The 20395-nt window shown below is 43.5% G+C and overlaps 1 protein-coding gene across 1 annotated transcript; it reads left to right on the forward strand.

The window, feature by feature from the left end:
• Positions 1-8465: 8465 nt before the first annotated feature.
• DRD5 (dopamine receptor D5) lies at positions 8466-10559 on the forward strand. The gene is given in 2 exon segments (XM_030027465.2): positions 8466-8510; positions 8513-10559. Coding segments are annotated over 2 exon segments (1461 nt in total). The 3' UTR covers positions 9929-10559.
• The last annotated feature ends 9836 nt before the right edge of the window (positions 10560-20395 follow it).

Genomic DNA, 20395 nt, shown 5'->3' on the forward strand with positions numbered 1-20395 from the left:
TTTACCAACACATATTCTAGTTCTTGCCAGAAGCAAATGGACCACAATTCAGGCCTAAGAACATGTTATCAAATAAAGGTGGATGCAGTAGGTGGAAATTTGTGAAAGATCAGGGATGGCAGGAAAAGCAGTTGCCATCTCTCTCCTTCACTTGCAACAAACACAATTTATTATCTTTACACAACATTTTCTATCAAAACTTGCACAAACAGCCGTGTTTCTTGTTTATTTTCCAATAAATCTTTGCTTGAATGTCACTGCAACATACCTGGAATTAAAAGCCAGTTTGTGAAAAGCACACATAGATCCATTAATTCCAGGGAACCACATCAGCATTTTAATCAAAGCAGGGTGAGGAACAGGTCCTGTCCACACAGGCAGGATTATCAAGGATACTGTAACTTCTTTATCCTAATTTATTCTGCAATCAAACATTTAGCAGGCTCAACTGAAGATCAGAATGCTTTTAAAAATGCATGGAAACAATTCATAACATATTTAGGGTTAAATCTACACTTGGTGTTTGGTTCAGACTTGAGTCCATCATCTTCTGAATTTAGTAATTTCGTCTCTAACAGGCAATGACCTTTGTAGGAAGGCAGCAACTAACAGCTACGAGGTAGTAAGCAATAGCTTCGTAACAACGTCTTAATGGTAGCTGGTTACATGAACCCCCTTCCTCATCCCTCCCCTTGTTCCTCTCCCAGGTACGAGGAGCACTCACTCCTGCAGCGCTCCCCAGGTGTAATTTTCCACCACTGCCTGCTTGAATCAAATAGCTTCATAACCAAGAAATACTTTAATAAGATGTAACACTAGCCAAACACACTTTTGAAAGTATTCTTAAATCCTTTTCCAAGCATGACTGTCCTTCTCTCCAAACCTTTAATTTTATTTTCTTTGCTCACCATTTCGGAAAACCTTTCCAGTGTGATAAGAGTCAAGAACCCAAACTTCACTAGATGAAGAAGAGATGACTGTGCCTGCATTTGAGATCAGCTCTGCGTGTAGGTGTGGCACTGACACTGAACCTGTGAGATGTGGCCATCAAGTACAGGCAAGACCTGACAGGGGCAAGCCAGTCCACACACTGCTAGGTGGGGACCTGACTCTGCGACAACAGAAATTAGTGGGGCATAATTAATAGATTAAGTGACCCAAGGAAGGAAACTACCTCATATTCTGTCAAAGCAGAAAAGAATGTTAAACTTTTGTGCAACTATAATTCTCATTATTATCTTTTATGTTTGGATAGAGCTACAGCTAAAATAAAATAGCCCGTCCCTCTTCAGGCCACAAATCTCAGTCAATAGTACTAAAAGGAATTGCATTAGCTAGTTATTTTTAACTGTAAAGGCCACGGCAGCAACACTAAGTAGTTGCAAATTATTCTAAAATTAAAATTCAGATCCAGAGCTGGGTATCATTATTGCAGGTAATTAGTGCAATCAGTACAGCCTACGTGCAACAAACAATTCACAAATATCAGATAATTTGATCTGCAATATTTTCTTTGATGAAAGCAGCTAGACAATATTTCAATGGGTAGTTTCTGTCCTTGGCTTTGTTTTCTGCTCTGACATTCGGGAACCTGCTGCTCCCCACGGCAACTCTTTTTGTCTCGGATCAATACACATTTTATGTTTCATGAAGACTGGCCTGTGTAGTTCCTTCTGCTGAATCCCCAAGGCAGAAATAGTATTTTAACATATCTTGAAAGTTATTATATATATTAAAGTCTTCTGATTGACCAACCCTGCCAAAATAATATACAGAAAATCTCACTGGGTAGAGTTACTGTTTTACCAACATAAGGATCACTGGGACAAGCTGTTGGCTCCCAGTAAGTATCACGGCCACTGCTTAGGTCTCACTGTGACTTTTAACAGAAGCCTTCCCTGAGAGGAGTGCAGAGCCATGCCATTCCCCAAATGAACCCCAGACAGCAATTCGCCCAGACCGCTCAGATCCTGGGCCTGCCCCATACGATGCTGTCAAGGTCCTACCTCCTTCCTTTTCAAAGGTGCTTTTTGTTCCAAGGCTGCACACTGCACCAATCCACTGCGGCTATGACTTTTTGCTGAATTTGGGGTATTTGCCTTGATTTATTAAAGCACATGCTTTTCAATCTGTAAGTTCCCTCCTTTGGTTTGCAGTGTGTCAGCCAGAATGGGGGTCATAAAGGCATTTCAGAGGGTACTTGATGCTCTCTGCATTTGAAAAAGTGCATATTTCTTCTTTGACTCTCCTTATGTGTGTTGGAGAAGGAGAAACTAAGAGGATGACAAATCTAGACACACTGTAGGATAAAATGCCACTGCTTGGCATGCAGAAGGCTACTCACATTTCAGAATAAACAGCTATTGCTGTCTCACAGGTGGACAGAAGAATACACTTTAGTTTTTCTATGTCAACTCCAGTACAACTCTTGTGTCAGCAGACTGATGTCTTCATCAGCTCTTCCTCTGTGTTCTGTAATAGCACTAATAGTCCTAAGGATGATTGCAATAGGTATTTAATAAAGAACTTTCTAATCCCTACTGCTGATATTCTGCTATGGAGATGAATGAGACCTGTTGATGATAAAGGAGCATTTCATTCCAAGTTTTACTTAAGGCAAAAAAAAAAAAAAAGGGCAGAACTAAGTAAAGGCAGTAATTTACTGCTGTTTATCTCAAAGTGATAAAGTTGCTCATTCTTACCACTAGTGTTTAAAAATTTGAAACTGGAATTCTTCCCCCAAATAAATCCTGAACTACAAAATCCAGCCCTGGTCCTATACAACTCTTAAAACACAGATCAAAAAACCTATCAGCTCTAACTGTTGACACACTTGTAAAATTACCTTGTATTGCAGTTTTCTGTTTAGCATTTGCAACAGACTATCCTGCGAGGATACAGCTGTCCCACAGTGCCAGCGAAGCAGCTGAGGTTTGGGGGTCCCGCTTCCCAACCCCATTCCCTTCCATCCAGCAGCTGCCTTTTGGGAGGAGGGAAGCCCCACGATGAGTTATGGTCCGACCCTGTGAGACATCATCTGTGTTCCAGCCGCTGACTTCTGTCTTCTGAGTCCCCTTTTTCTATCAGACATAAAAGTCTTTACAATAGTGTCTGTTTTCATTACTGTTTGTTTGATTCCATGAAGGATTTGGTTTTCCTAATCATTTTGTGGAAGACAATCTCACACTAAGTTAATGGATAGGGTAAAATCCTAAGATAAACGATGTTGATTGCAAGCGTTCCAATAAAAATTATTAACTAAAAAAGCCTGTAATTTACACATTCAATATAAAATTCTTAGGTCCTGTTAATATACAGCAGGTTAGAGAAACAGAGAAATCAGAACACTGAAAAGAAATTTGCTTTCAAATTACTCCACAGGGCAAATTGTTATACTATTTAAACCAGAGACAAAATTACAGCAGCTTCTTTGGGAATTAAGCCCACCTGATTTTTAATTGCAGTTTGGTAGTATAGCTGACAAAAGACAAAACAAAAATCTTGAAACATTCAGTATTAGAAAATGAAAATCACTATTTTCATCCTGATAATTTTCTCAGGACAGATGTTCACCTGGGATGTAGCTGTGCACACTCTGAGAATACAAATAACATACCCAAATTGTATCATTGTATAAATCAGGTTTTTTTCTTTTTTTTCCTTTATCTTCCTTCAAATGTCACTGATCTTTAGTAGTTTTCCATCATGTGAGCTCTTGCTATATTAAAAATTATACTAATTTTGAGTATATAATTATGAATATCCAAAAATACAAGATAATATTTTATAAGATAAAAGCCACAAAATGAACTAAGACAGTCCACCAAGAAATCATATTCACAAAAAATCCTATTCCCTTTGCTTTTGGTCTTGGCTAGCATTCATCTTTCATCTTTTACCATTGGTTTAAATGAAGTCAGGCTCAGTATGAATAACAAAAAAAAAAAAAGGAAATTTGTGGAAATCTCTTCTAGTAGCATCAATTACTTCATGATTTCACCCAGAGAGTGATCAACAGCTGATGTAGGAATCATATTGCAGTCATTACAGAGAAAAAAGCAATGGAGATACTGGGAGAACTGTTCATTCTGTTATAAATGGTTAATTAATACTATCCATCACAGTTCCCAGTCAACAAAAACTTAAATAGGTTTTAAGGCCAGCGGGGATAACTGTAACTGTCTAAGATTACTTTTCCCACAATGCAGACTGCAGGATGCTGTTTGGTACCATCTGAATCAAGACAGGGCTGGGGGATGAGCTGAGGCAGAGTCTCTAAGAAATGCATTCAGCCTTGGCTTTCACGCTGCAAATGATGACAAATCTATTACAACCCCAAATCAATTGCATCAGCCATTAATCATCCTCACTGTTAAAAATGTGCACCTTCCCTCTTACCCCGATTTCTCATAGATTCAGTTTTTAGCCACTGCAGTTTTTATAACCTTACCTGAAAGGTTAAAAGTCATCTATTATCAGAAAACTTTCCCCCCTGTAAGATATCGCCAGCTGTTGCTAACCCTCCTGCTGCCCTCTGCTCAGCTAAGGAAGTTTCCCAGGCATACTTCCTAGAACGCCTTTCTGATCATAGTCCAGTTGCTCGTATTTTTTTTTATTTGAAACACAAACAGCAGAAACCGACCTAGTCTGCAAGGATTTTTCTGTCCTGACTCAATTGATGATGTCAGTTCTCTCCCTTCCTTCCTCGATCTTTTCACGTGGCTATATATACACCTGCACCTTTGTCCATCCCTGTGCGGTAAAGCATTTCAGCTTCAGTGAGTAAAACTGACGGACCTTAAGCATACGTTCAACCATGCTCCTAAATATAGCTCCTCTTGAACATGCTTGTACAGTTAAGAACATGATCAGCTACTTCACTAAATTGGCCTAATGTACAGTGACTTCCCGCCTCCTCCACCTCTACCGCTACCTCTTCTCGCCTGTTTTAGAGCCTAACGGTAATGGGAGGTTTTTGATGGGATGCTTTTATAGCCTAGACCTCAGTGTACAAGTGTGTCTGCATATTTTAACTTCCTTTTGGCGTTAATTATTTTTTATCTCTTTACATTGAGTATCTGTTAGATGAGAGAATGTGTGAATTTCTGAGTGTTGTGTATTTTTAAATAAATATCATTTGGCAGAACAGTGCATCTGTGTATTTTGAAAAGGAAATAGAATATGTGGCAATGAAGGGAAAGAGCTAGTAAAACATACATTTTAGAAATCAGGAACTGCAAAGACTTTTTTTTGCTCAGAACCATTGCAATAGTAGTTAAATTCCGTTACTTCCAATGTGCCAGCTGTGAGAGAGAAGTGCAATTTTAACAGGTGAATAAAAAAAAGAAAAACAAGACAAAGCTCTGAAGGAAAAGCACAAAAGCCATTACAAAGATGATTTCAGGATGAAAAAAACCCAACCCAAATCTCTCAGCAACTGACAGCTGTGGTTTTAATGGGCTATTCTTAAGATGAGATTTATATGCAAACTGCCTACAGAAAGTAAAAAAAAGGATGCTAACAACCTATAAAAGTTAAAGGTTTTTATCTCAGGCTGAACAAACGTTGATGGCAATGGATGGAATATTATAACATACCATAAACGTCCCCATTACATGATTGCTGCTCTGACCTGGTGCCGCTATGAATGATCTGGGACAAGCACTGCAGCAAAGCAGTTGTCCTGTTGCCCACTCCTGCTCCACCTCTTCCCCACTCACTGGAGTCTGTTAGCGTGGGAGTTTTAGTCTCATATGCCACCCCATCACAAACCAATATATGTTTCTACTACCATTGAAAGTATTCCTGATCTCCTAATGCATTCCTTTGACTTGAAAGAAGGATCAACTTGGATCAACACTGAAGACTATCGCCAGTGCACCTATAGGTACAGGTGCGTCTTTGGTTGCTGAAGCTTCCCTCAGCTCAGTCATAGGTCTTTTTCCACAGGGATCTCTGGAGAGCAACTGCAGTTCACACCAGCTGACATTCAAGAACATTCACTAAAGATGAAATAGGTGGGAGAGAGTATTATATCCTCTAAATTCTGAGTTACGCAGGAGCCAGACAGCCAAATGCAACACTTGGCCGATAAATGAGATACTTTGGAAACTCCTCACTACTTTGGGTCCGCCTATTGCAGCCAGTACTGTAGAAAGCATAGTAAAATTTCATTCTTTAGTTGTCTGACAAGTGAGCTCTGACAATTTTTGTTTCAATGGGTTAAGGCGTCTTTGCCAGCTGCTTGCACCTCCTCGCTGCCTGACTCCACCACACACAGCAGAGCTGGCAGGAGATAACGTACGCCCGCACCTCCGCTGCTCCCAGCCAGAGCCCAGCATCTTCGCTTCCAACACTGGTGCTAATTTGTACCAAGCCACTAGTGTGTGCATGGTGCTGCTGAGTTGCGAGCAGGCTATGTTATTTTGGGGGTACTATTATTATTAAGCAGACAGATACCTACACATATGTTTATTTAAATAGCTAATGCATACTGATTGCATGTATGTAAATACATACATGCATATAGCTACCATATTATATATACATAATTTGTGCTGATGGATTTGCATGTATACACACGTACCTCTACACTGGTGAAGCGATGAATATAAGCTAAACAAGCAAATTAGATCATTGCTTTTTTACGTAAAATATCCACATTTCTGGACTAGCAGCTTCAACAGGCACGTGCACAAATACTTGTGCTCTTCGGTCCTTCGTTTATAGAAATTGTAGGAGGTATTGCTTAGGAAAGCAGAGTTTGTGCAAGCAACACATTGCCTCAGCATCACGGCTTTAGTCATGCTGTTTAGAATTCAGTGGTGACAAAAGCTAAATTCTCCCTCCAATATTAAATATAACTCTGCTTAAATGTGGAAAAGTAGTGCCAATTTCTTAAGCGAGAGCTAAAGTGAAGCTCCAGTTTTTCTTGTGACAATTTTAGAAAACTGCCTAAAAGGTTGCAGAGTTTATTTATTTATTTATTTATTACTCTGTATTTAGCAACTCTAACACTTAATCTTCCTCCATCTCACTGCAGGTCCAGCAAGGTATAGTGAGTCTCGTGCTGGCCCATCTGCCCGGAGAAGCGGCTGGAAGGCCCCTGAAGAGTGGCTTTCTCAGCCCTTTTAGTGCCAAAACAGGCTGTTGAGTCAAGAATGGGTCTGATCTCTGTCAAGGGTTTTTAAAAAGAATTAAGTTTTGGAGAAGCTAAATCCATAACATTTTGGATAAAAATCACTAAAGCATGTTGTCCAAAGCACAGGCCTGTCATTAGGGCACGGCCAGTCCAGCAGCACACCACTCACACCTGTACGTACCGCTTCGGGCCGTAACTCCGTTTTCTAGCTGCACTGGAGCCCTACCGAGAGGAAAGGTTCATCCCGTAAAAGAGCTGAAAAGGGAGAGAATCGGATTTCGTTTGCCGGGACTCTTGCCCGTAACGCATCTCGTTGGTCCAGCAGAACCCTCTGGAACAACTACCGATTTAGGCAACGTTCCCCATCCCTACGGAAGAAACCCAGCCCGTCCCGCTCCCCCCGCGGCACCTCTCAGCCCCGCCGGCTCCCAGCGAGAGGCCGAGCGCGCTGCGGCCGTGCCCGTCCCCGACAGCCCCGCTTCCCCGGGGGATGCTGGCAGCGGGGGGCGGGGGGGGGGGAGCGTGTCCCCGTTCCCCGCGGTGGGCCGGCGCTCTTCCCTCCGGCTGCGCAGAACCACCGCGCAAAGCCGGCGTCGGCTGCAAAAAACGGCGAGGGTGACGGCCGCCCCCGCCGCCCCGTCCCGTCCCGTCCCGTCCCGTTGCCCCGGCCGGGGCGTCCCTGGCGGCGGAGCATGCTCAGAGGGCGGCGGGGGCGGTCGGGCCGGCCCGGGGAGCCGGTGGCGGGGGCGCCGCTCCGCCGCGCTGGGAGCCCCGGCGGGCGCGGGGCGGGCGGAGCCGCCGGGCCGGGCGGGAGGCGGCCGCAGCCGCCACCTCGAGGAGCGGGCGCGGAGCGGGTACCCCCAGGAGGAGAGGAGCTGCGCCGAGCCGCGGAGCGGGTACCCCGAGCCGGGGGTGCGCGCTGAGCCGCGGAGCGGGGAGCGCAAGCGAGAGAGAGGGCGCGGGGCGGGCACCCGAACCGCGGGCCCGCGGGCCGGAGAGCGCCAGCGGGGGGAGCGCGCCGAACTGCCGAGCGGGGCCGGCGGGGGCTCGCGACCCCGAGCCCCGGGGGGAGCCGCGCCGAGCCGCGGGGCGGGCGCCCCGAGCGGGGCGGGCAGGGCGGCGAGGAGGGCGCGACAGGGAGTGCGGAGCCCGGTGCGCGGCGAGCCGCGGAGCGGGGCCGCCGGAGCGGCGGGGCAGGGGGGCAGCCGGCAGGGGTGGCGGGGGGGCAGCGGCCCCATGGGGCCGGGCGGCGGGGCGGCGCTGGCTGCTGCTCGGCGCGTCCCGGCCGCCGCCGCCGCCCCGCCGCCGGCGGGAGCCGCCAGCCATGCTGCGGGGCGGCCGGAGCCCGCCGCTGCCGCCGGCGGCGGGACCCCCCCCGGCGGGGCGCGGGGCCCGGCGGGCGCCCCCGGGGCGGCGCAGGTGGCGGCGGGCAGCCTGCTGGCTCTGCTCATCCTCTGGACGCTCTTTGGGAACGTGCTGGTGTGCGCGGCCATCGTCCGCTACCGGCACCTGAGGAGCAAGGTCACCAACATCTTCATCGTGTCCCTGGCCGTCTCGGACCTGCTGGTGGCTCTGCTGGTCATGCCCTGGAAGGCGGTGGCTGAGGTGGCCGGGTACTGGCCCTTCGGGGCTTTCTGCAACGTCTGGGTGGCCTTCGATATCATGTGCTCCACGGCCTCCATCCTGAACCTGTGCGTGATTAGCGTGGACAGGTACTGGGCTATTTCCAGCCCCTTCCGCTATGAGAGGAAGATGACCCAACGGCTGGCTCTGGTGATGATCGGCGTGGCGTGGGCTTTGTCTGTGCTCATCTCCTTCATCCCTGTCCAGCTCAACTGGCACAAAGGCAGGGATGTTGCTGCTGCTGGTGATATCGGAGATGGATTTGGCGCTGGCTGGGCAGCAGCAGGTGCTGTCACCACCTGGGCGGAAGATATGAGCACCACGTGGGTGACATTAGCAGCAATGAGACCCTCTGATGGGACCTCTGGCAGCAACGATACCCTCGCTGGACCGTCGGAGAGCTGTGACTCCAGCCTCAACAGGACTTACGCTATTTCCTCCTCCTTGATCAGTTTTTATATCCCGGTGGCTATCATGATAGTTACCTACACTCGAATCTACCGCATTGCCCAGGTGCAGATTCGTCGTATCTCTTCCCTGGAGAGGGCAGCCGAGCACGCGCAGAGCTGCCGGAGCAGCCATGTCGACTGCCACCATCACACGAGCCTCAAGTCCTCCATCAGGAAAGAGACCAAGGTGTTGAAGACTCTCTCCGTCATCATGGGCGTCTTTGTCTGCTGCTGGTTGCCATTCTTCATCTTGAACTGCATGGTTCCCTTCTGCGAGAGCCCACCCAGTGACCCCCACGCTGGCCTTCCCTGCGTCAGTGAGACCACCTTTAATATCTTCGTCTGGTTTGGTTGGGCCAACTCCTCTCTCAACCCCATCATCTACGCCTTCAATGCTGACTTTAGAAAGGTCTTCTCCAACCTCCTGGGATGCGGTCAGTTTTGCTCTACTACTCCAGTGGAGACTGTTAATATAAGCAACGAGCTTATCTCTTACAACCAGGACACCCTTTTCCATAAGGAGATAGCGACTGCTTACGTTAACATGATCCCAAATGTGGTTGACTGTGAGGAAAACCGCGAGGACCCTTTTGATGGGATGTCTCAGATCTCCCCTGACCATGAGATTGCCACTGACTCTGTCTGTGAGCTGGACTGCGAGGGGGAGATTTCTCTAGGCAAAATAACACCTTTCACTCCAAATGGTTTACATTAAATTGCATCCTGCCCCGGTCAGTTCTTCTTGGATTATAAAACAAAATATTAGCGCTGAGTGGAAAAACCTGCTTGATTTTATGCTATATTTTGGTCAGTCACTTCATGCTAAACTCACTTCTCTGTGTAGCACTTTGCAAGGTGTAGACGCTGTCATACAGGGAGCTGGCAGCACAAACTTAGTTCAGCACTTCCCCAGGCTGAGAGAGGACCAGGCAGTCGCGTTGATTAGCTGTGGTGAGGTATTGTGGTATAATTACGGTCAGTTCATGTTTATAACGTGTTTGCAAATGAAAGGTGCCATTGTCAGTGCTAAGTATTGCAACTTCTAAAATCAGGGACAGATGTGGCTGGCATAGACGTTAAATAGAAAAAAATTCTAGGCTGTTTGTTTGTTCAGATCTTATGTTTCTTTTTCTCTGTTGTGTTTTGTTTGGTTGGGGTTTTTTTGTTGTTGTTGTTGTTGTTGTTTTTTAAAGATAGCAATAGTGAGGTGGTGATTTGGATGATTATTTAAATGCGTATTTCTGCCAAAACAGTTCATGTGAAATCCATGTTCTCCTAGGCGGCGTTGTTGCCTATGATATCCTTGCCATGTTCCCAAATGAATAAATAAAAGTTACATTGATCAAGGGGTTATTATCTTTCATTTATCACCCTGAAAGGTTTGCAACAAGTATTCAAACTTTAACATTCCTATTTGAATGTTAGAGTGACTAACAGTCAAACCCTATTATTTTAAAAGCAAGGTAGTCTGTATAGAAAATAAAATTTTTGAATAAAAGCAAGGCTCATAGGAATGATTGACTTAAATGAACTCTTTTATATGGCTCTACTTAAAGCTAGATGTATGCCAGTTTTTCTTCTTAGTATTATAACTGATGCTATACCTCTCTGCAGCTAAGAATATCAAGTATACATATCTACAAGCTGTTAAAGCTTTCCACTTAATTCTATACTTGAACTTACTTTTTAAAAATACTATTAATGAGAAGAGTTTGGTGATGGAATTAGGAGCTGAATGTGTCTATAAACAATAACTGTGTTTGAAAATGATGCTAATAATCTGCATTTCCCAGTGTAGACATTAGAGAACTTATTCAAGCCAAGGGAAGAAAAAATGCCATTGATGTATTTTTTTAGTTATGTACTTATTAACCAGGACTTAAATATACTTTAAGTGCTTTGACTCTACAAAACATTTTAAAGCAGACTTTAAATACTGTAAAAGAGTATTTTAAGCTCTGTTTCTGTTGAAACGTTTACATCAAATGGAATATTGTATTTAGAAACGTTTGTAAGCTTTCAGCTCAGAAATGAAAAGCGGTCTTATTTGCAAGACAAATGATCAAAGGTAGTGAAAGCAATACCAATATTTATTTCAAGTTTTGGCTCACAAAATGAACAACATTTGAATTCATTTACCCTTTAAAAATACCCGTGCCACAAGCTGAGCAGATTTAAATCGAATTGTAGGTGCGGATTCAGTAACACTCCCTCCTAATGGCCCTGACCTGGGGTCTCTCCCATCTTCCCTAACTGGGAACTGAAGGCCCCTATATGATGTATGGGGCAAAAGTAGGATCTGCACTAGGCAGCATGGTTCAGGGGAAGTCATTTAACCAGGTGCTGGGATTTGTGAATGTTACAGACTTAGTACTGAGCATCTTTGGAAGTCAAGCCCTTAATACTGGTTTGGGGATTGTCTTGCTTCCCCTTGGGATATGAGGTGGAGGAAGTGCAGGAGGCATGTGATTGAAATCCCTCTGTGGTTGCCTCTGCTGCAGTCTGGTTTTGCCTGCAGGTGACGTTCTGTGTGTGTAGTCTTTGATATTAACTGGTCGTATTGTCGTTCTGGATTATCTTTTCAATTGCTTGTCACTGAAGATTGACATCTACCTGAGCGTTTTCTTTGCTGTTGATAGGAAATCTCACTGTAATATCCCCTTACAGCTGTCCTCAGAAAAGGGTATTGTGACTGTGGCTTAGGGAAGCTTGAAAAACAGAAATCTCATGCCCATAACCAGGTTCAACCTACTAATGGCTTGACATCGAGGGTGAGTATGTTATCATTCCTCTCCTAAAGCAACGATATGTTGCCAGGAGTTAACCATAGTTCTACCCCTGCTGGTTAGATAAATTTGCCCAGAATAAAATCATTTTCCCACATAAAAATGAAGGAGACTGCTTCTGGTGGTGCAGTGATGAATTATCCCAACCAGAATTCAGATTTTTGCATTTTCTAGTTACTACTCAAATTTTGAGGCTAGTACAGCATGTTAAACTTTCCAGATCTGTGCAAAAAACCTATGATACCCAGATGCAAGAGGCACAGGCACCTGGTGCTGATTCCAGCTCCCAGGGCAATGCCTATATTTTATCCAGTTTTGTCCATATTAAATCAGAAACAGCCCAGGGAAATGGAGAAGGGAAAACACAATCTCTTCCTGAGCACCTGCCTGCCAACAGGCTGTGCAGTCTGATGCTGCGTGTTGCACCCTGCTCCAGCAGCAGTACAGTGCGGCAGAACAGTTTCAGTAGTAACAGTGAAGAGAGTGTCCCCCCACTTCCCTCAGCAGCCTTTCCTCTTCAAAATAATCCCTGTACTGGTGGTGTGACAGTTCCCTTGGATCCAGTTGCCTGCAGGTGTGGTGGAGGGTTAGATGTGTACAAGAAGATGCTCGTGCATCCCCGAGGCAGGTGTTTTTCTCCTTGTCGAGGCTTTACCTGCCTGGGTTTCTGGAATAAATGGGTGGGCTAATGCTGGGGTGAAGGAAGATGACGCCTCCATCAGTGGGTTTATATAACAGCTTTGCACAGAATATTAGAAACGGTCTTAGATCTGAAGGAAGGCAGTTTTTAGCCTGCCCTCAGAATTTGGGAGCATGATTAGGACAACAGAGAAAACTGGTCAAATTGCCACTTTCCTTTACTAATTTTTAGTTATGACTTCAGCTGGTAAATGAATTCTGATGGTGGCTGTACGATGTACTCTCTCTCCTTGGAATATGTACCTGTCAGGGGGCTTCATCCTTTGGAGCCCGTGAGCATCAGAAAGGGAACATTTCTGCTTCAAAAGACAGAGAGAAGGTACTTTTTTTGCTGGAAGCACAGATTGACCTTACAGATCTGAAAGAAAACCTTTTTCTTGGGTCATAACATAGGGACAATTTGTTGCTTTTTAATGTGTCTTAATTACTTACCACTGACAAAGCTAGAGTATTCGGAATTAGTAAGATAAACTTTTAAAAGAAATGTGTATCTTGCCTTGAACTACAAAAAGGGGCAGGCTGTTTTAATGAAAACATCCCCAAAAAGGATTGTTTTAACTTGTTTCTCTCAGATGAAACTGCTGCCCTACTTTTTTAATGGTTTCCCTCTTAAGGACTAATGCATCTGCCTAGCCGTAGAGCAGAGTTCATTGGAAGTGCAAGTAGGTTTTTATAATCCTCATATCTTTCTGGTGTCACTCTGGAACTCATCTGTGCCAATGGTTTTGTGCCTTCCATCAACATGTTTTCTTCTGTGAAAGTCACCTTGCTGCTGTCATGCATTTTACTCCCTAATTAAGCACGATCACTTATTGCTGGCTCAGTTTTGGGTTTTTTCTTTTTTGTCCTTCATACTTTAATGATTTGAATGTACGGTGCAGTTTGGCTTTGAGTCATCATTACTTAATCTAGTCCTGAGTGATGGCTGACCTTCAAGGTCCCAGATTATTTTCAGTTTCTATTTTGTGTTACTGTTTAGAAATCTTACCTTGCAACATGTGCCACTGTTAAATTACCTCTTAGCCAGCCAAATCTTCTGTTACGGCTTACTCTGTTACTCCTGGATAACTCCATCCCAAAGGAGAGTCAGTGTATCAGTAGTCTGTATGTTTTCTGTCTGAGTTAACTAATGACAGAGCAGTGTTCATTTTAGTGAAAGAAGAGAACATCTTGTGTGAAATGAACAAGGTATCGAAGCTGGGACGTGTTGGACATGAAAGTACAGTGTTCTGTGTAAAATGCTGCAAACACCATGAAGACTCTTTCACTATTCAAACCCCCAAAGAGCTTTCAACAGCTCCGGCTTTAACAAGGGGTGGTGGGTTGCATAGTGGGTTTTTTTTTCCCCCAAGCTAAAGAAATGTAGATGACTTTCTCAGAGGTGAACACAAACAAAACACTTTCCGAAGGGAGAAAAATTACTGCTCCCTACTGAGAACGCATGTATTTTTGTAACATATAACAAAAAAAGGCTTCAAAATTAGGAAGGCTTCTTGTAGAAATAACACTAAGCACAATCTTACACCATTTAGGAGTCAATCATGTATAAACTCAGCATTCAAGAGTCTGACAAGACTGGAGGCAGTGTTCAGAACATGCATCAGACTGGAGGTTTGAGGGGTCACAAGTCCCTCAGCTGTTTGTATGTGCCAAAATTGCCACTCTTAACAAGGAAGGCATTTCGTCACTGTCACACAGCAGGCAGGGTATACACCTATGTTGGTGTTAATAATTATGCAGAGATTTTTCTTTCCTCTGAGGCCATCTTTGCTACTGTTTAATTGGATTCAGCAGATCTTTAAAATTATTCAGTGCCTATTTAAATCAGCAGAAGACCTCGGTGATGGATGTAGGCTTGGGTCACAGAGCAATGAAATTATTTCTCCTGGCTTCTTATGAATATTACTACTGGTATTCTCTGCTAGTGGATGATGACATGTTAAAGTTGGCATGCTGAACAAAATATTTCACCAGCTGCTAAGCGGAAATAATTCTTTTATTCAGATTTACTTACTTGTTTTCATACTTTCCAGGGGCTTCACAAAGTCCACACAGAGCATCTCCACTTTGATCGTATCTCAGATCAGCAACAACTGGTTGCATTTTTAGTGCCCTGGTAACTATACAGTGCACTATGCTTTTATGAACAGAATTACGCCCCTCTAAGTTTAAGCTGATCTTTTCAAAGGTGAGCGTATACTTTTGGTCTAAAAGCACTGATGTGCACAAAAATACCTATAAATGAGGACATTTCCATTATTAATGGAAATAAGTGCCTTTTTCTTCAGCCTTTTGTTTATTGTAGCAGTGGTAAGATTGCAGTGAGCAATAATGGGATTAGGGGTATAAAGAGTGGAAATACAAATAATATTATCATCTGAAGCAGATGATGGATTGTTTCTTTCAGGGAGCCTGCCGGCTCTCCCAGGATAGTTTAGTTTAATAGAAAATTTACAAGATGATTTTATCTTGTTATATGTCTAAATCCATTCTAAGTTGTGACTGGAGATAACGTTCAATAATATTTATAGCAGACAAATAGCTGTATAAGGAGGATAAACATTTTTATGGACTTAATCATTTATATCATGGCCATCAGTGTCACATTTGTGAGGTTTGCAAAATAAAATGTAGTAATCATAAAATAATTAAAAATTCTAGTCCACGAAAAACATTTCTTCCTATGAATTATTCCCCACTGTTAACAACAAATGCTTGTTTTTATCTTGTACTGCACTCTCATTGCTACCAGAAGAAGCTGGAATGCTCTGAACCTGCTACTAATAATCTGCTGATTTACGTTAGGAGGAAGGTCAGAAAAATAAGGAAAGAAATGGCAGCAACAGGTACAGATAGGTTCAGTTCGCATGAAATTGGTCTAGTGTCAGCCAGCCCACTGCATGGCAGTGACCCGTTCCTGATGCACAAGCACTTCGTCCTTGACCACAAACGCCGACTCCCTAGACCTTGGCTGCGTGGTAGACCCCTTGCTCCCAAGGTGGATACTCAAAATCTGCATGTAATGCTTAGGAAATCTGAACTTTTTAACAACTGCTCTGACTTTCGTTTACTACATAAAAGAGAAACCACACTTTTCTTTTTCGAGGTTATGCTCTGAAAAAAGTGGTTGCGAAAGGCATCTGGTTGGTGTAGCCTCTCTGGTTTAGCTGCTGGCTGGTTAGTGCTTGAACCCATGTGGCTACGACAGCTGCTCGGGGTTTCGGTGTCTGGACTGCACATATCTCATAGTTTAGGGGCCTAATATTGAGCAGAAGAAATCCTAAATTCATAGAGTGTTTCCAGAGCCCTGAGGAGCCTGGTGGTTGGAGAGCAGAGATGAGCCTCGACTGCAGCCCGAGCTTGGCTGCTTCTGAGGACATTGGAGGAGTCTAGTCTGCAGCTCACCTGCTGCAGTTTTGAAAATGTCCCATGAGTAAAATATTAACAAGGAAGTTCAGCGTGCCCTCTTTTACCCTTTGACCTCATTTTTCCAAACTGAAAGGTTTTTAGTAAGATTAAAAATCTACATTTCTAACTTTTTGCCTTGACCTTTTGCTTTCTCTGTTAACTTCATAGAATTAGTCTCCTTCGGTGAACAGAAGCTCCTGGCATGGAGTTAGCTGCTTGGGTGCCTCATCATCACCAAGTCTGGAACTACCTCAAGCTACACTTAAATTACATTATGTCTCCAGCCCAAAGGGAATCTTTTAGATCTTCTTTTGGGTTTTTTTTTTTTTTTTGGTTGTTTTTTTTTTTTTTTCCAAGCAACAACATTTCCCCTCTCAACACAAGATTATTCACCAGAAACATAATTTAGAGGACAAGTGTAAATAGACTTTTTTTTAAAGCTTTTAGGGATTGTGCTTGATTATACAAAATGAGAATGGACTGGTATTAGGCATAGGGTTAAACAGAGTTTTTTCTACAAGAGGTTTAATTTTTGGCTTTTCATAGAAATAAAGTCTGGATGTTTTCATTGTGAAGAGTATATGCATTTGATTTTATACACTTACATGCGTGCATATGTTCTTTTTTATATGTATGTATATACACACACAAAAATATATTTCATCATATTTACAGGGTAATTAAATATCTCTCTCTCCATAAATACAAAATGTGCAAATTCATCCAGAAGGAAGCAAGTCAGATCTTCAAATTTTACTATTATTCTTTCATCACAACAATCAAATACAAGTACACAGTCTTCCCAGATGTTCCAAAGGCGTTTTGGCTGTTTAGAGTTGCAAATCATTGAAAAGCCAAACTTGAATTATGCAGTGAGAGGGAGCATACAAAATTCTTTCTTTCAACTACTTTATATTCAAAGCATTTTTATAATGATTTGCTAATTGATCTTTATCTATAAGCATTTTGAGACAGATAGCAAGAAGAGGAGATGATTTAGAAGTAGTTCTTAGATGTCTCTCAACAACAGATATTAAACAATGCTTTTGTCTTTCCGATTCGATGAAACAAAAGTGCAAACTTCTGGATAGCATGCAAAGAGTTTCTGCTTCATCAGAAGATACAATGTATTGCAGAATCTTTCCAAACATCCGATTTAGGTAACACAGTGTCTGAATTTTAAAGGGCATCTTGGGTAGAAGTATGCTCTGTATTAAACAACTACTTTGATAATTCAAATAATGCCCTTCTCTTAAAAATAATATTTGAAACAGTCAGGGTTTCATAGTCAAATGGGATAGAAAAGTGCAAATTTGAGGACCAGCCTAGCAGCACTAAACAAAGTAAGCAAGATTGAATGTCCTGGCAATAGCAGAGCCATGTCTGAGGACAGGGAAGAAAATAGTTGGGTAGAAGGCAGGGACAGAATTTTAAGGAGGAATGAGACAAACCAGCTGAGGGTCCAGCAAGCAAGAAGCTTGGTGGCAGTTGAAGAAGTCAAGGGACCAGGAGAAATCGATAAGATCCCAGGTGGTTGAGGCAGGGGTGATAGCAGAGGCCAGTAGGTTTCGGAGTGAAAGGGGTCAGGATGGAGTCTGGGCAGTGAGCATCCCTAAGGGCTTGTGGGGCTCTGGGAGGTTGTACAGAGATGGGTGGGATTTCTGCGGGGAAGCTGACAGAGGAGGGCTGAGAGTGGGCCACTCACCCACTTGTTGCGCTCCCAGGATCCACAGACTCTCCTGCTCTGTGCAATCCCCTCCTACCACTTCACAATAACTTTAATATTGCTACTTCATTTTATCATTAAACAGGTGCAACTCCAGTGTCAGTCTACAGTGCAGCAGATGAAGAGCTGTCATATTTATTCCATTGTGTTAAAGCTTGGAAAACAACTTCCACAGCAACAGCCTACATCATCCTGCAAGGAATACTTAGTCAAGGAGTGGAGAGCAAAGAGGACTTTGAGATCATCTTTCCACTGTGCTGTATAGTGCTGTTTTCACTGTGCAATGGTAAGGCATTTTAGATGTTTGTCCTAGTTCTGCTGGATTACTAGAAGCAAGTCTGTCTTGCAGAAACTTTCTGAAGGTGCCTAGTCCCATTTGAAATCTCTGGCAGAACGGCCCTCTGTATGTCAGTACTATGATTTCTTTAATTTGTGCAAATAAGGTATCGAACATAGTAAAAATCTGCTGCTGTGTATTGAATGCCTATATTCATTGTGAAAAGCTGATGTCCTATGGTGACTTGTAACATGATGTTGTGGAATTGACTCTTAGTGACTCAAGTGCAAATCTGCCAGTGTGCAAGTACAAAAGATGTAGGAGTTCTGCTTTCTGCTAAATACAAGTGTTAGCAATATTTTTTTCAAATACAGAGGTACCAACTTCTACTATGGGTTTGCCTACTAAGTAGAGATACTTTTGTACAGTGATGGGACAGCTGGAAATGAGCTTAAGAGACAGAAAGCTTGACTTCATAAATAAATATTTACATATCATGTAATATCTAATAGGAAGATATTCAGTTCTATACTGCACAAGGCTCATGCTGGTTTACATCTTTGCAGGATGTGTCTCTTTTTTTTTTTTTTAACCTTTCAGTGGCTTCTGTCAGGATATCCGGCTGATGGTAACAGGCTACAGAGATCTGCAGAGTAAACTTCAAAATTTAACTGTTTTGCTTATGTACTGTTTGGATGAGAAGTGACAATACCTCTGCTTGAATGTATTCACCATGTTAGCACAAAGACCTGCACCAGGTAAAGCTCAGCATCTCATACCTGCACTCCCTCTGGATCCGTGCACACCAGAGTCTTGGCCCAATAGTGTCCCAGGCTTGAGAAGGGGAGAGTGCCCCTGCTCACACTGCAGCTCAGCAGCTCTCCTTGGAGGTTGCAGAAGCTTAATCTCTGTTTTCAGCAGGGTTTCTAACCACTAGACTATGATACACGTTGCAAATACCGTCCTTACTGGCTATGTTTCTGAGTCAAGCTAAATGGCAGGCTCTGAGCGTGCTTGGTAAATTAAGCAAGTGGCAGCAATGCAGGAATACCTAGTCTCCAGGTGCCAAGCCTCCGTGGTTGGGAAGGTGTCTCAGCAAAAATGAAGACCAATGGTGATGGTAGAGCTTTAGGCACTTGGAGACAATATTGTCTTAAAAATCAGCTGGGTGTGGAAGTGCGATTTTTTTCAAGACTGGTGTCCTGAACTTAGGCACCTTAATTCCACATAAATGGAAATGTAAGCAGTTTAATACCTTCTGGTTTACAGATGATTTACTCAACTATGCCTGTACGTGTTGCAAATGAATCTGGATGCCAGCTGGACAGGCTTTGAAATACAACATAAATGTGTGTAAACTGAATGACTGCAAGCACAGATTAAGCAGGATCACCCCTTCTCACTTGTGAGCATCACCTGGTTCAGTGTCCGCTTTATATTCTCTCACGGTGAGCTGAAGCAAACCACTGGCCCCCGCATACTACCACATCCATTCATGCAGAGGGGCTATTAAAACACTCTGGAGCAGGATTTTGCAGCACTGGGACCAATGGATGTAAAATGAGGACCATCCTATGTGATGCGCCCCCCAGCTCGGGCTGGCCGGGGAACAGCTTGTGCTACATCTCTGCCTCTTTGCACATTCAGGCAGCCTCGGGGAGGCTAAAAGCTGCCCTTAACTTCACATTTCTGGGCTGAGAGCTTTATTTTGTGGCTCAAAGAGGCACAGCCAACTTTCAGTTGCTTTTTTAAAAGACGGTATGCTTCAGTGCCTTGTGTATAAAAGAAAATGCGATGAATTCAGTGATGGCAGCAATAAAAACTTTGTAACTTTAATCTACTAGGACAGATCATTCAGTGGTGAAGATGATTTAAGAGATGACTTTGCCATGCTAAAATTGTCTTTTTTGTTGTCTCTCCTCTCCTTAATTTCTTAGCATATTAGCTGGAGCACCAGAGAAAGTTGTTTGATACAGGAAGAAATGTTATTTTCTATTTGGTTAGATATAATAAATTGTCCTAAAAGTGTCTGATAGTCTCCTTAGGGAGCTGCTAATCAATAACTGGAGGAAACCTACTTTCCAGATCTCTCTTCCAGCCAAGATCTCAAATTTCTTCTTTCCAGGCTTCCTTCTTCTTTCCAAGATGACTACTTCTTTTTGGGAACCCTGCTTTTCTGTACCACCTCTGCTTTCCAGGACCCCAGGCACCACGCAGTCTATGTGCAGAAGCACATTGAGTGATCAGCCTCCTAACTGGTGACTGTCTCACACTTCTTTATTACTG

This window comes from Aquila chrysaetos, chromosome 1, assembly GCF_900496995.4.
Source record: "Aquila chrysaetos chrysaetos chromosome 1, bAquChr1.4, whole genome shotgun sequence".
In the NCBI taxonomy this organism is placed as follows: Eukaryota; Metazoa; Chordata; class Aves; order Accipitriformes; family Accipitridae; genus Aquila; species Aquila chrysaetos.